This window comes from Syngnathus floridae, chromosome 5 (genome assembly GCF_059516105.1).
Source record: "Syngnathus floridae isolate MCC-2025c chromosome 5, RoL_Sflo_1.0, whole genome shotgun sequence".
In the NCBI taxonomy this organism is placed as follows: domain Eukaryota; kingdom Metazoa; phylum Chordata; class Actinopteri; order Syngnathiformes; family Syngnathidae; genus Syngnathus; species Syngnathus floridae.
The window spans coordinates 20,245,053-20,260,461 of record NC_142417.1 but is presented as its reverse complement, the minus strand read 5'-3'; the positions used below and the strand labels follow the sequence as shown (position 1 = coordinate 20,260,461).

The following is a 15,409-nucleotide window of genomic DNA, read 5'->3' as shown; positions in this document are numbered from 1 at the left end:
CAGCGCAATCTGCAACCTTATTTGATAACATTTTCACAAATGAAATGTAAAACAACACAGTAAGTGGAATATTGGTGAATGACATCAGTGACCATCTCCCAGTCTATACAGTTTATGACAACAATAAAAAGCATAAGGGCAATAGGCCACTGTATAGAAGGGTTAAAACGAAAGACTCCATGAATGCGCTAAAAAAAAATTAGCTTTTGCCACAAAATTGGGATCCGATATATAGGGAAATTGATACTAACAAAGCATATGATAAATTCCTCTGTATTTTTAAGTCATTATATGATAAACATTGCCCAACGAAACAATACTGTAAAACACAAGTACAATGAGAATCAGTGGATGTCAGAGGGTCTGCGGAATGCCTGTAAAAAGAAAAAATATATTATATAGGGAATTCATGAAGCATAGAACTAAGTAATTAGAAGAAAAATATAAGAAGTATAAGAATAAGCTAACTAATATTTTAAGGAATTGCAAGAAAGACTATTATAATAACTTACTAGCAAATAACAAGCACAATATAAAAGGTATATGGAATATTCTAAATAGCACACCGTATTTTTCGGACTATAAGTCGCGTTTTTTTTCATAGTTTGGGTGGGGGGGCGACATATACTGAGGAGCGATTTATCTGAATTTTTTCACAAATTTTTAAAATTAAAAAAAAAAAAAAAACGTGATGTAGCAAGGAATTACTGTAATTTGAATTTCAAGTGACGTCAGCGGCACAAAGCGGCGGTTTACATAAAGGACAAAGATTCAATCACAGGTTGACAAAGATTACGAAGGGCCCCACGTACTACCAGCATCATTAGCGCCTTTGTTTTTAAGTGACACGGAGGACGAAGAGTTTGAAGGATTTAATGATTTGGAGTGACACAGAAGGTTTGAAAAACTATTATGGCTTTTACGCACGCCCGGTCCTACGCTACGGAACTCTCTTTCACCTCCGTGGATGGAAGTCGGGGGCCGGCGCTCGGCCGGGTGGCTGTCCGGGGACGGTGGATGGGGCTCGGACATGGCTTTTACGCACGCCCGGTCCTATTCTATGGAGCTCTCTTCCACCTCTCTGGCTGGAAGTGCCACCTCCGGGAATGGAAGTCCACGCCGCCACACGCCTGGAAGTCGACGGCGGTGCTTGGGCCCGTGTGGCGGTGAACTATTTATGTTATAGTTACTTGATATACCAAACCCACGTTTTTCCTGGTACTTTAATGCTACAATATAGTTATATACAAGATCTGTGGAATAACGACGAGGCTGACGTCAGGGCACACGTGCGGTGTTGCTGACAAAGGACGAGGAATTTGATCGATGGATTTAAAGATTTGGAGTGACACATGGTTTGATATATTATTGCTTATATAATAGTTGTTTGATATATATATTTGATGTATAATATATATATGGTTATATGGGCCTTCGGATTATTTAGAAGTGCAAGTGCCGTCAGCAGGGCGCACCCGGCCGGCATTGTTTACATAAAGGACGATCGATGGATTTAATGATTTGGAGTGACACAGATGGTTTGGTAATATTATTGCTTGGATAATAGTTATTTAATATATAATTTATGTATCGTTATATGGGCCTGTGGAATATTTGGAAGTGCAACCGCCGTCAGCACCTGGCCGGCATTGTTGACATAAAGGACGATCAATGGGTTTAATGAATTGGAGTGACACAGATGGTTTCATAAATGTGTTATTTATGTAATAGTTATTTGAATAACTCTGAATGTTATGTCAGGCCCGTTCTCAGCTCTTCGTTTGTGTTTATGTTACTTTAGCATACCTATCGTTTAGCCTGTTGTTGCTCGTTCATGTTTGTTCTTTGTGTTGGATTTTGTCCAATAAATTTCCCCCAAAATACGACTTATACTCCTGAGCAACTTATACATGTTTTTTTTTTTCACGTTATTGTGTATTTTATGGCTAATGCGACGCATATTCCGGAGCGACTTTTAGTCTGAAAAATATTAGAAATAAATCTAGACATATTAATTACCCACAGTATTGAATAGATAATGCCAAAACTATAAATGATAAGAATGAAGTAGCTAATAAATGTAATAACTTTTTTGTAAATATTGGACAAAAACTAGCTGAGGAAATTAGACAATCAAGAATAGATAATGACAAATTAATAGATAGAAATACAAATTCTATGTTTCTGAAGCCTGTAAAGAAATTATACAGGACTGTCTCAGAAAATTAGAATATTGTGATAAAGTTCTTTATTTTCTGTAATGCAATTAAAGAAACGAAAATGTCATACATTCTGGATTCATTACAACTCAACTGAAATATTGCAAGCCTTTTATTATTTTAATATTGCTGATTATGGCATACAGCTTAAGAAAACTCAAATATCCTATCTCAAAATATTAGAATATCATAAAAAAGTATACTAATAAGGTATTCAACTAATCACTTGAATGGTCTAATTAACTCGGAACACATGCAAGGGTTTCCTGAGCCTTGAAAAACACTCAGCTTGGTTCGGTAAATTAAATCACAAGTATGGGGGAGACTGCTGATCTGACTGCTGTCCAGAGGACCATCATTGACACCCTCCATCAGGAGGGTAAGACACAAAAAGAAATTTCTCAAAGAGCAAGCTGTTCACAGAGTGCAGTTTCAAAGCACATCCACAAAAAGTCTTTTGGAAGGGGGAAATGTGGCAGGAAACGCTGCTCAACCAAGAGAGATGACTGCAGCCTTAACAGCATTGTGAAGAAGAGTCGCTTCCAGAATTTGGGGGAGCTTCAAAGACAGTGGAGTCCAGGTATCAAAAGCCGCTGTTCACAGATGTGTACGGGAAATGGGCTACAATAGCCTTATTCCCATGGACAAGCCACTTCTGAACTCAAGACAACGGAAGAAGCGCCTGACTTGGGCGATGGAAAAGAAGCACTGGACAGTTCCAGAGTGATCCAAAAGTCCTCTTTTCAGACGAAAGCAAGTTTTGTATTTCATTTGGAAGTCAAGGCGCCAGAGTCAGGAGAAAGGCTGGAGAGAAGCAAAATCTAAGTTGCTTGAAATCCAATGTGAAGTTCCCACAGTCAGTGATGGTTTGGGGAGCCATGTCAGCTGCTGGTGTTGGTACACTGTGTTTCATCAAGTCCAGAGTAAATGCAGCTGTGTACCAAGAGATTTTCGAGCACTACATGCTTCCGTCTGCTGAAAAGCTCTATGGAGATGATGATTTCATTTTCCAGCAAGATCTGGCACCTGCCCACAGTTCCAAAACAACCAGTAAATGGTGTACTGACCATGGCATTAGTCCTCGATTGGCCTGCCAATTCCCCTGACCTGAACCCCATAGAGAATTTGTGGGGTATTGTGAAGAAGAAGTTTAAAGACACCAGACCCAACTGTGCAAATGAGCTAAAGGCTGCTATTGAAGCATCCCGGGCATCCATAACACCTCAGCAATGCCACAGGCTGATTGCCTCCATGCCACGCCGCATTGGTTGCAGTAATCCGTGCAAAAGGGTTCCCATACAAGTACTGAGTGCATTAATGGACATTTTCAAATGTTTGATTTTGTTTTACTGTTTTAAATCTTGTGTTTTTTACTTGGTCTGAGGAAATATTCTAATATTTTGAGATAAGATATTTGAGTTTTCTTAAGCTGTATGCCATAACCAGCAATATTAAAATAATAAAAGGCTTGCAATATTTCAGATGATTTGTAATGACTCCAGAATGTATGACATTTTTGTTTTTTAATTGCATTACAGAAAATAAAGACCTCTATCACAATATTCTAATTTTCTGAGACAGTCCTGTAGATATAGTACATTCCTGCAAAAACAAGACATCCACTTATTTCAATGATATTGACATGAAATCAGTAAAAACAGTCATTCATGAAATCTCTAAACAATTAACACGCATCTTCAACTTGTCACTGCAAACTGGTTAATTTCCCAACAATATGAAAATAGCAAAGGGCATTCCACTGTTCAAAACTGGAGACAAACACCTCTTCACTAATTACAGGCCCATCTTTATTCTCCCACAATTCTCAAGAATCTAAGAAAAAGTTTTCATCAGCAGGCTGGATCATTTTTTCGAAAAACATGGTTTACTTACAGACAATCAGTATGGATTCCGAGGCAACCGATCTACATCACATGCATTAATTCAATTAATGGAAGAAATAACTATCTCTATGGATAAAAAGAAATATGGAGTTGGGGTATTTATCGAAGCATTTGATACAATAAATCATGATATATTAATAGTTATTTAAAAGACAGGAAGCAATTTGTAAAAGTAGAAGATGTACTGTCAAGCCGGTTGAACATTGTTTGTGGTGTGCCACAGGCGTCAGTATTGGGGCCAAAACTGTTTATCATGTACATAAATGATATATGTAAAACTTCTCAATTATTCAAATTCATTCTGTTTGCTGATGACACAAACATCCTTGGTACAAGTAAGAATTTGCAGCAGCTTTTGAATAATATCACATCAGAATTCATCAAAATAAAATCTTGGTTCAATACAACAAAGTTATCATTAAACTTCGGCTAGACAAAATTCATTATATTCAGTAATGGAAAGATTGACAGCAAGGCAGCAGTACAGATAGTGTTCACATTGAAACAGTACATGAAATCAAATTTCTTGGTGTGATAATAAATGACAAAATCTGCTGGAAACTTCACATTAAATATATCTACACAAATCTCTAAAAGCATTTCAGTCATAGCTAAAGCACGACACTATTTGAACAGCAAATCACTCCACACTCTGTTCTGTTCCCTGGTTTCACCGTACTTTATTTATTGCATAGAGGTTTGGGGCAACACATTCAAATGTTCATTAGAGCCATTATTCATCCTTCAAAAAAGAGCCATAAGAATCATCAATAAAGTCAGTTACATTGAACATACCAATCCATTATTCATAAAGTCAAAAGTAATCAAATTGCTAAATACCATAGATTTAATGACAGCACAATTTATGTATAAAGCCAGAAATACAGTGGAGCCTCGGTTTTCGAACACAATCCGTTCCAGAAGGCTATTTGAGAAGTGAAACGTTCGAATTCCGAATCATATTTTCCCATTACAAATAATGAAAAAAAATCCGTTCCAAGCCAAAAAAAACCCCCGGCTTTTTTAAGCATTTTTTCATTTGCGCATTTTTTATCCAATCGCGCAACTGCAGCGCACCGCCAAACGCGCAACCGTAGCACCTCACCGACTGCGCAACTGCACCACGCTGGTCACATTATTGTGACAGAGCCGTCGCTGAAATTTAGAAAATATTTTTAAAGTCCTGATTTACTTTCCAAAATTTAAGTGGGCATCAGTGCGCAGGGAGCTTAATTTGGTCCGATCACGCAACCGCAGCGCGCCGGGCGCTCAGTGTCGCATTGCTTTAGGAGTGTTTTTGTGTTTTGGGATGGCTTTACTGCTCCCACTTGCTTCCTTTGGAGGCATGACTAGGGGTTAATACAATCCTCAAAGTAACGAAAATACAATAACGAACGGAGTTGATGCGATCCGCAGAGTAACCAGAACATAATGACGAACAGAGTCAGTTGGCATGCGGGTCCTCTCGGCTCATCTCGCGAGGTTCGACAACCAATTTCGTCCGACATCCGAGGCAAAAAAATCTCGAATTTTTTGTTCGAATACCGATTTGTTCGAGAAATGGGACGTTCGAAAACCGAGGCTCCTCTGTAATTCATTGCCAAAACAGCTACAGATAAGGTTTCATGATAGAGAAGGAGGTTATGAATTGAGAGAGCCATTAAATTCAGAGTATAAAATTGCTGGACCACAATCAAAACACATTGCACAACAATCTACGGAGTGAAGCTATGGAACAGCCCGAGTACGGAAATGAAACAATGTCCAACTATCCACCAATATAAAAATAAATACAAACTGTCTATTTGGGCCAAATACAGGGAAGAGGGGTAGCATGGGTATTGTAAAACAGTCCTATCTGTGTTATTTTATAAATATGGTTGGTTTATTATTGTATTGATTGTATGGTATTAATAATAATGTATTAATGATTATATCATTGATTATTATTGATTATTCTCATTATTGCATTTTAGCACATGGTATTGTTCTGATTATTGTGCATTATTACATAAGTATAGTAGTGTGTGTGTGTGGTAAATAATTATGGTGTATAAGTACATAGGTATAGAAATATCTGTATTATGAATAGATAAAAGAGATAGGGGGTAGGATTTGAAAAGTTCCTTAACTTCTTCCTACTCCTTTTCGAGCTGTCCTAATTGCTGTAGTTTGTTATTTACGACTTGCTTGGGACATGTTGTTATTGTCCTGTTTTCTTTTTTCCTTTTCTTTTTCCTTTTATATTTTCCTGTTTTTAAGCTCGAAATAAAATTGATCAATTCAAATCAAATCTTTCAATGTTACTATTTATTGCCGTTTGAGTGTTGAAGTCAACCACCATAATTTCTGGACTATTCCCGTTGTCAAATCCGCACTCATCCAATGTAAGCAACTGGCTCTCCGTTTAAAGGGTTAAAACTCTCCTTTGTCCCTGCTTCTCTAACGCTGCTCTCATGGGGAAACGAGAGTTAAATAAGTCAGAGTTCGGAAGATATTAGATATATTACAGAGTACTGACCTCTTCTTAGAAATTAGTTTTTAAGGAATCAATTGAATCTTTTCAGGACACCAATCCCTCTAAAGTCGAGCGACTCTCCTGTAAAGTAACTAGAGTCGAGACACGGCGTCAGAATGACCACGTCCTTTCTCCTGGCGGCTATTTTCCTTTGATTTGGGGCTATTTTCAAATCTTGGATGAATTAAGACTCAAGATTCAAGAGTTTTTTGTTCGCCATGTTTGAGCGTGCCAAGCAAGGAATTTGACTTCGGTAAATCACAGCCTCTGTTCAACATTTAGGTGACTAACAACAACACTCAGGACATGTGAAAAATGGCAGATATCCTCAAAGATCCCCTGATCTTAAACTCCCAAGAGGGCAAGGAAAAACTCAAAACTCCAGCTAGGGGAATTGAGAAACCTTGGGAAGAGACCACAGATGGGAGGGTCCCTCTTCTAGCATGACCAGGCTGCAATGGATGCAGAGAGGACACATAGTACAAACAGTGTAGACAATTCAAAAAAGGTGTGGAGAGCAGGATGTTATTGCACAGTAATGACTCTGAGACTCTAAGAGTGGTGTGAGTTCATCAGAGCGACAGCCTGGGGGAAGAAGCTGTCTCTGTGTCTGCTGCTTTTAGTGTACAGAGCTCTATAACGCCGTCCGGAGGGGAGTAGTTCAGAAAGACTGCAACCTGGGTGAAAAGGGTCTGTAGAGATGTTACTTGCACGTTTCCTGGTCCTGGACAGGTACAAGTCTTAGATAGATGGGAGGTTGATTCCAATTATCTTTTCTGGAGTCCTTATTGTCCGTTGCAGTCTGTGCTTGTCTTGTTTGGAGGCCGATCCAAACCAGACAGTGATGGCGGTGCAGAGGACAGACTGGATGATGGCAGTGTAGAAGGTCTTCAGCAGCTCCCGCGGCAGGTTGAACTTCTTGAGCTGTCTCAGGAAGTACAGCCTTTGCTGGGCCTTCTTCCGGACAGAGTCTATGTGGCCGGTCCATTTCAGGTCCCGAGAGATTGTGGTTCCCAGGAACTTGAAGGTGTCTGATGAGAGAATAGTATTACTGCGGATAGTGAGGGGTGAAAGTGGTGAAGGGCCTCGCCTGAAGTCCACTGTCATCTCCACGGTCTTGAGCGGGTTCAGGTCCAGGTGGTTTTGGCTGCACCAGTGGACCAGCCGCTCCACCTCCTGTCTGTACGCAGTCTCATCACCGTTCTGGATCAGTCCGATGAGAGTGGTGTCGTCTGCATACTTCAGGAGCTTCACAGGAGAGTCACCTGCGGAGAAATCGTTGGTGTAGAGAGAGAAGAGCAGTGGGGAGAGGACGCACCCCTGAGGGGCTTCAGTGTTGGTGGTCAGGGTGTCAGATGTGATGCTCCCGAGCCTCACACACTGTCTCCTGTTGGTCAGGAAGCTGGTGATCCACTGACAGGTGGAGGCAGGCACCGCGAGCTGGATGAGCTTCTGTTGGAGGATGTCAGGAGCGATGGTGTTGAACGCCGAGCTGAAGTCCACAAACAGGATCCTGGCGTACTTTCCTGGGGTGTCCAGGTGTTGCAGGATGTAGTGCAGTCCCATGTTGACCGCATCATCCACCAACCTGTTTGCCCGGTAGGCAAACTGGAGGGGGTCCAGCAGGGGGCCCGTGACATCCTTCAGGTGGTTCAGCACTAACCTCTCGAAAGATTTCATGACCACAGATGTCAGTGCGACAGGTCTATAGTCATTCAAACCTGTGATGGCGGGCTTCTTGGCCACTGCAACGATGGTGGAGCTCTTGAAGCACGAGGGCACCTCACACAGCTCCAGGGAACGATTGAAGATCCGTGCGCCAGCTGCTCAGCGCAGACTTTCAAGCAGGAAGGTGACACGCCGTCCGGGCACGGTGCCTTTCTGATGTTTTGTCTCCGGAACATCTGGCGCATTTTCTCCTCGCGGATTTGGAGTGCGGGCGCGGCCTCTGCAAGAGAGAGAGTCGGTGACCACGGTGATGGAGATGTGGCTGTCCACAGTTGTGGGGGGAGGTGAGTATGTAGATTGTGCTGCAGGAGGTCCCGTTGTGTAGGAGGACCGTTGTCTTTGTCTTTAAGCTGTCTTTGTTAAAACCGTAAGGATTCGTTAATTTACACTAGCGCAGAGTCACATTAGCTGAGCTTAAGATAACTATTCCGAACCAAATCTGACAACTCCCGATGTTAAGGATAAAAGCTGTCTTCACTTAAAAAAAAACTGAACGGTTTCAAAATATGACTATGAGAGAGAAACAAGAGATTTAGAGCTTAAAAGATCCAAATAATCATTAATCAAAATGAAATGATCATAAAGTAGAAATTTAATGAATAAGTAAGAAAAACAATTACAAGTCTCAATTGTTTGAACAAACAACAATAATTCCACTCACCAATCTCAATAGAGCAAAATTATTCAGTCTCAAAGTTCTCTCGATTGTAAAACTAAAAAAATAGCAAAAAGAGGAAAAAGAGACAATAGGTATAAAATGCTATTTGGATCAGTTCTCCTTGTTCCAAAAATCCAAATCTTGTTCAAAAAGGTAGGTCTGGCTTGAGGAGAAAGCCAATGCCCTAATATGGCGTCTCCCTTTTGCTGCCTCAAGAGCCGCTTTCCCCTCGCCTATCTTGAAGCTTAAAATTTGACGTCGTATGCCAGTATTCTTCAATTAGGTCATATGTTCTTATGCTTCTAAAATAAACTGCAGGTGCATGCTGTCCGGGCCTCAAGATGACCTCTGGGTCAGGCTCATGAGTCATCCGCAGTCCTCCTCCAAATAGCAACTTGCCTGGGCCTCAACCAGATGAGGTGACCAGGTCAGGCCCATGCGTGGGACCCAAGCCCAATTTGGTGGAAACCAAATACTCATCCCTTGCTGTCTCTTTGTTCTTACTCAACTCTCAATACATTAATGTGTAAATGGAACAAGAATGTTAAATATATGTTGGATATCGATTAAACATTGCAACACTAATAATAACGCATACATGTTGTGTAGTAATGATCAACTTAACACATAACCATAACTATGATCATGGGTATTTCTAACTTTAACATATATAATGAAATTGCTCAAGCTGTTACAGATTATATTATGGTGAAGCAAAGTACCAAAAATAGTCATCCAAAATTGTGTGTTGCTATGTGTAATTCAGAACAGGTGGTGTTTCTCTAGTCACTAACAATTTAGCTATTGATCTCTAGTTCCCATCAGGTCACCCCTATGTCAAGCTTTAACACCATCTGTTGAAATTTGGATTTACTACATGTTTTAGGATAGCCAATTTGCCTGGGCCAAATCCAATACCCAATTACGCACCATCTGAACTATCATGCCACTTGACACCGTGTACTGACCGACAAAGCCTGAACGCCACCAGCCCTGACCAAGCGCCCATACAACGACCGAGCCTGAACGTCGCCGGCCCTGACCAAGTGCCTGTCCAACGACCAAGCCTGAACACAGCCAGCCCTGACCGAACGACCAATCACTGACCGCGATTCCGTCTTGCTCTTGGAGCTCCAAGCCCGATCCCCCCATTTCCCCAATAAACAGTGTGTCACATTTGGTTGTCCAGTTCGTTTTTTTTCTGTCACAGAACGAACTGACCAAATCACGACCAGCGCGCCCGGAACCTCCGGTGGGAAATCCAGAGCGATTTGATGGCGACCCACAGCCAAGGTGGGATTTACCATCATGCACCTCACCGGTAAGGCCCTCCTATGGTGGACGTCAGAGTTCGACCAGCAAACGCCCACCTGCGCTTCCTTTGAGTCATTCGCTCGGAAAATGATCAAAGTCTTTGATGTCAGCTCCTCCGTCGCAGAGGCATCGTGGGAGCTGCTCGATCGGAGTTTGTGTAGTACCCTTGATAGTCGATATTTTTTATGTCATACAAGTTTCCCGCGTCGCTAGATGAAGCCACGGAGCTGACGATGCGCATTGATCGCTGCATCCAGAGGTGGCGAAAGGAGCGGGGTCCACGTCACTCAACGTGGGTTCAGGACAGAACCCGGAAGCTGGGTGACCGCACCGTTCAGGGTCCTCCCCGAGCAGATTGGCCGGACCAAGCAGAGCCGATGGAGCTTTGTAAGGCTTCCCTCCCTCCTGATGAGCACCAGCGGCGACTGCACACCAGCCTCTGCCTCTATTGTGGAGACGAAGGGCACAGAGAAAAGGAAAGAGCTCACACGAGGTCAGGGAGATAGATCCGCGTGAGTTCAACCACGGCCTCCGTTCCCGCAAGACATTATTGCTGACTCGTCTACTGATCATTGACAAAGCACACAATCTGTCTGCATTGGTGGACTCCAGAGCAGAGGCCAACATTATGGACATCAACCTCGCTTGGAAGCTGCGGATCGGCAAGCTGTCCCTGCCTGAACCCATTCCTGCGGCACACTCGACGAATGCATCATAGTCACCCACATCACCTTTCCAGTGATGATGTTCTTATCCTGTAATCATCAAGAAACCATCCAGTTTCACCTGTTATCTAACCCGTCATCCGCGGTCATCCCTGGCTGAGGCAACATAATCTTATCGACTCGGAGACTGGGGTTGTGCGGGAGTGGAGCTCAAAGTGCCATTTAAACTGCCTGAAAGGAGCCATCATTGCAACGGACTCTCGCTTTACCTGTTTGCCTCCCGACCTCTCTGGTGTTCCTTCTTGCTACCAAGACCTCAGCGAGGTGTTCAGTAAAGCTTAGGCCACCTTTCTGCCACCTCATCAGCCTTACAATTGCGCAATTTACCTCCTGACAGGCCCGAACACCCCCCCCCCCCCCCCCCCCCCCCCCCCCCCAAGGTGTCGCCTGTACTCTGTCGGTCCCCGAGAGGCAAGCAATGGATGCCTACATCAAGGACTCCTTGGCGGGCGGTATCATCCGACACTCCTCGCCAGCGGGAGCCAGGTTTTTCTTTGTGGACAAAACCTGGGAAGGAATCATTGGGAAGCATGGCATTGGAAAATGCAACAGCATTGGTTCACTGGTTCACTGCTGCTCAAGTTTTACGCTGCGCATGACCTTGTCATCACCACCTGTAACAAGACGTCATGGATGCACCCTCACTCTTAGCATTGACATCTCATCGATTAAATCATCACCAGGAAGAGGGATAGGCAGGATGTCAGAGTGACCAAGGCTATGTGAGGTGATGACTTCTAGACTGATCACACTCATCGTGTCCAGGCTCAAACTCCGCATCCTGCCCATGAGAAGACCCCGATGCCAAAAGACTATGATAAAACTGAACATCTCCAAGTTGAAGAGCTGCAAAATTGCAGATGACTTCTCCAAGGACCTTGAGAATATACTAACTGATACGATGCACAATGATAGGGCCAGTATAGAGGAAAATCTTCAGAGACGTCGTATACTCAACTGCCTCTGAACGCATTGGACCTGCTGCCCGGCATAACCAAAACTGGTTTGATGAAAACGAGGAAGGGATACAGGTGCTGCTCGCAGAGAAACAACTCCTTCAAACGCACCAGAATGACCCATCCTCGCGACCCAAGAAGGATGCCTTCACCAATGCAAAAAGGAAAATCCAGAAGCTACCCAAGATGTAGAACAACTGGTTCACCAACAAGGCAGATGAAATCCAGGGCTATGCTGACAGCCACAATTCCAAGCGTTTTTACGACGTGCTGAAGCAGATACTGGAGATATGGGCTGAACATTTCAACAGCGTCCTCAACAGCCCAGCCTCAGTCAACGACAAAGCCATAGACCGCCTGCCTCAAATAGAACCCAATCTTGACCTGGACAACCTCCCCACTGAAGAAGTCAGGAAGCAACTCTCCTTTGACAAAGCTACTGGATCCGATGCTATCCCTGCTGAAATGTAAAAGGCAGGAGGCCCTGCTATGATACAGAAACTGACTCTGCTATTCCGGTCCATGTGGCATGAGGAAAAGGTCCCACAACAGTTCAGGGATGCCAGTGTCGTCCACAACTTAGTGTATTGTGCGCGTTTCGCAATAGTGACTAGCAAATGCGCTACTTCGCAGGTTTATAAGTGACGGGAGAATGGTGTTTAAATACATGCTGATAGCGTGGCGCGTGCCTCTGAGCAATGTGCGTCACTGCGTACAAGCGTGGGTAGCGCGGCAGCCAGCCTGTCGTGCACGAGGGAAGACAACCATGTGGAATACGGAGTGTTTATTTTAGGAATGTTAAAAGGGGTAAAGGGAGGTTGGAACGCAGCAGAGCAGGTGCACGAGGCGACTGACAGCCACGAGACAAGTGGTGGCGATCAGCGTCATTAGCACGCGCGTTCTGTATTGACGGTGCGCGCTCCTGAGGTTTAGAGCAGAGGGCGTGTTAGCTGGCCAGCAGGGCGAGAGCGAAGACGTGACACAACCTTCCTGTGCACACTGTCAAACCTGAAAACCACAACAAGATGGAAATAAAAAAAATAAAGAAATCAATTACAAAGAAATAATAAAAAGGGTTTTTTATTTTTTATTTTCACTGTACTGTAGAGATGCATGCTTTCTGTAACTTAAAATAACTTACAGTATGGGAACTTCGAGTTAACTTAGTCTAATTTTTGTTTTTGTTTTTTTTTGTTCAACTTATGGAACTTTAACTTAAAACTAACTTAGCTTATTTATTTTTATATATTTTTACGTTATTCTTTTTAACTTTTGTCTTCACCCTCTTCCACTCAATTCAGGCTTTCTTTTCTTTGCTTCACTTTCCTCCTCACATCACTCAACCACTTTGCAGATTTCTTAAACATCATATATGCAATATAACATAAATACCCTCATACCGCTGCCACTCAGCTTTGGGAATGTACAGGGTCACACACAGCAGACTGTCTGGAGAAGGAGCGGACTAAATGCAGGAAGACTTCAAAAAATGCAGGAAAAGATCATTTGTGACACATCAGCCTGACTACGTCACGGAAAGAAGTGATCACAATTTCCCCATATCTCCTCGTAAACTTTAACCAGGCCCACTCCATCATTAGCTTGATAGTTAGCGTTTACGTTGGTTGCAGGGTCTTCTGCAGTGGCTTTCTTTATAGTACTCTTTCTCCCCTAATCACCCTTCTATCTCAACTATGTTTGTTTTTTCATTTTATCCATAAATCCATCCATCTTCTTCCGCTTATCCGGCGTCGGGTCGCGATCAAAGTCGATCATCGAACTGCGGTCTAGGACCGACATGGGCAAACTACAAACTAAAACTGAATGAGTCAAAATATTTGTGGGTCTTGTAATGGGGACAATGTATAATTTTTGGTGAGGGTGAATTCTTGGAATCAGTAGGCATAAGCTGTGTAGATTTGAGAGGATGAGAAGTGAAATTTTGGCTAAAACGTTGTGAATTTTGGGACATTTTTGGAATGAGAAAAATGCAAGCGCCTGTGGCATGAATTTTTGGAATACGTTGAAGGTGGAACGGTAAGAATCAGTTGAAAAATGTTGAAGAAATTGTACGGCAATAAAGAGCAAGAAATGAAATAAATGGATAAAGTCATGGGCGTAGAATAATGTGTGTGAAGGCAGAAAGTTAGGGGAAAAAACCTGAAAGTTTAGTCTGAATTGACACTGAGGTTGAAAAAGAACTAATGGACTTTTTCTATCAGACACAGCATCCCAATTGGGCTCCATGCCAACCTATCAGAAGGTATACCTGTGTGTCAGAGCCTCCGAGCAGCCTCTACACTCGTCAACGAGCGTGGTTTCTTCCATGGAAAGATGGGCTTCCGTCAGGCACTGGAACGACATCAGCTAAGTATGGAACAGGTACTAGGAGAAGCCTCACAAATTTATTTTCTTGTTCATTCAGATAATTGTTTAACTGATGGTTGTTTAAATTCCAGCCATTCGTGGCAGAGCCAGTACCACTACCAGCCATTTTGAGGATTTTGATCAATTTTTGAAGGCCTTCAAAATATTGTGTTCTATGGCCACATAAAATAAACTTACACAGGAATCATATTTTACTGGGTGTGGTAGGGTATAAGCACACACAGAATAAGTAACATGTTATTCAATAATCAAATACATGGTAAGATATTTTTTTTAGATGTGTGTTTTTTTTGTTTATGTAGTTGATCGGTCAGTCAGTCTGTCACACACAGAGTGGGGGATCGGCGGAACCCCCATTTTGCCCACAAAGCGGCATAGTGTGTGTGTATGTGTGTGTGTGTGTGTGTGTGTGTGTGTTGTGTGGGTCTTGAAAGCGGCATGATGCCCCAAATATATTTGGAAATTCACACACAGGATTGAATGTTTACTAAAAATAAATCCATACAAGAAAAGAAACGTGATAATCACAAATGTAATTTGTGGATCGGAAAAATGTGAAACTCGCAATTGTATTTGTTGATCCAAACACATAAAAATTGCGATTGTATTTGTGTGAATAATTTTGACACAAATCTCTTCTCATAGTTTTAGTTATGGTAGAAATTAACAAACAGATACGTCTATTTGCACCATGACATCAATGTGCTTCACCGTTTCAGTCGGGCCATTTAAATGAGCAAGCACCTCTGTCCATTAAGCCATGTTTCGTTAATTTCAATTGTTTCAGAGACACGAATTCTGGCATTAACTCGAATATTGACTGCATATAAAGGTATTGTCTTTGGAAAAAATTGAAGACTGCATAAAAATGTGGTCCTGGTTCTTCAACAGGCAATCACTTCTTGCTCCTCTACCTTCTATGACAGGGATTGTCAACCGGTGGTCCCCGTGGACCACCGGTTGACAATCCCTGTAGGTTGACCACTAGTGGTCTGTGGA

General features: G+C 42.6%; 1 protein-coding gene across 1 annotated transcript in view; it reads left to right on the top strand.

Moving 5' to 3' along the window:
• Positions 1 to 15,409, top strand: part of ydjc (YdjC chitooligosaccharide deacetylase homolog) — a 45,877-nt gene that overhangs the window by 18,954 nt on the left and 11,514 nt on the right. Inside the window, exon 3 of the mRNA XM_088377037.1 lies at positions 14,245 to 14,404. Coding sequence (XP_088233163.1) covers positions 14,245 to 14,404 — 160 coding nt within the window. The remainder of the gene's footprint in view (positions 1 to 14,244; positions 14,405 to 15,409) is intronic.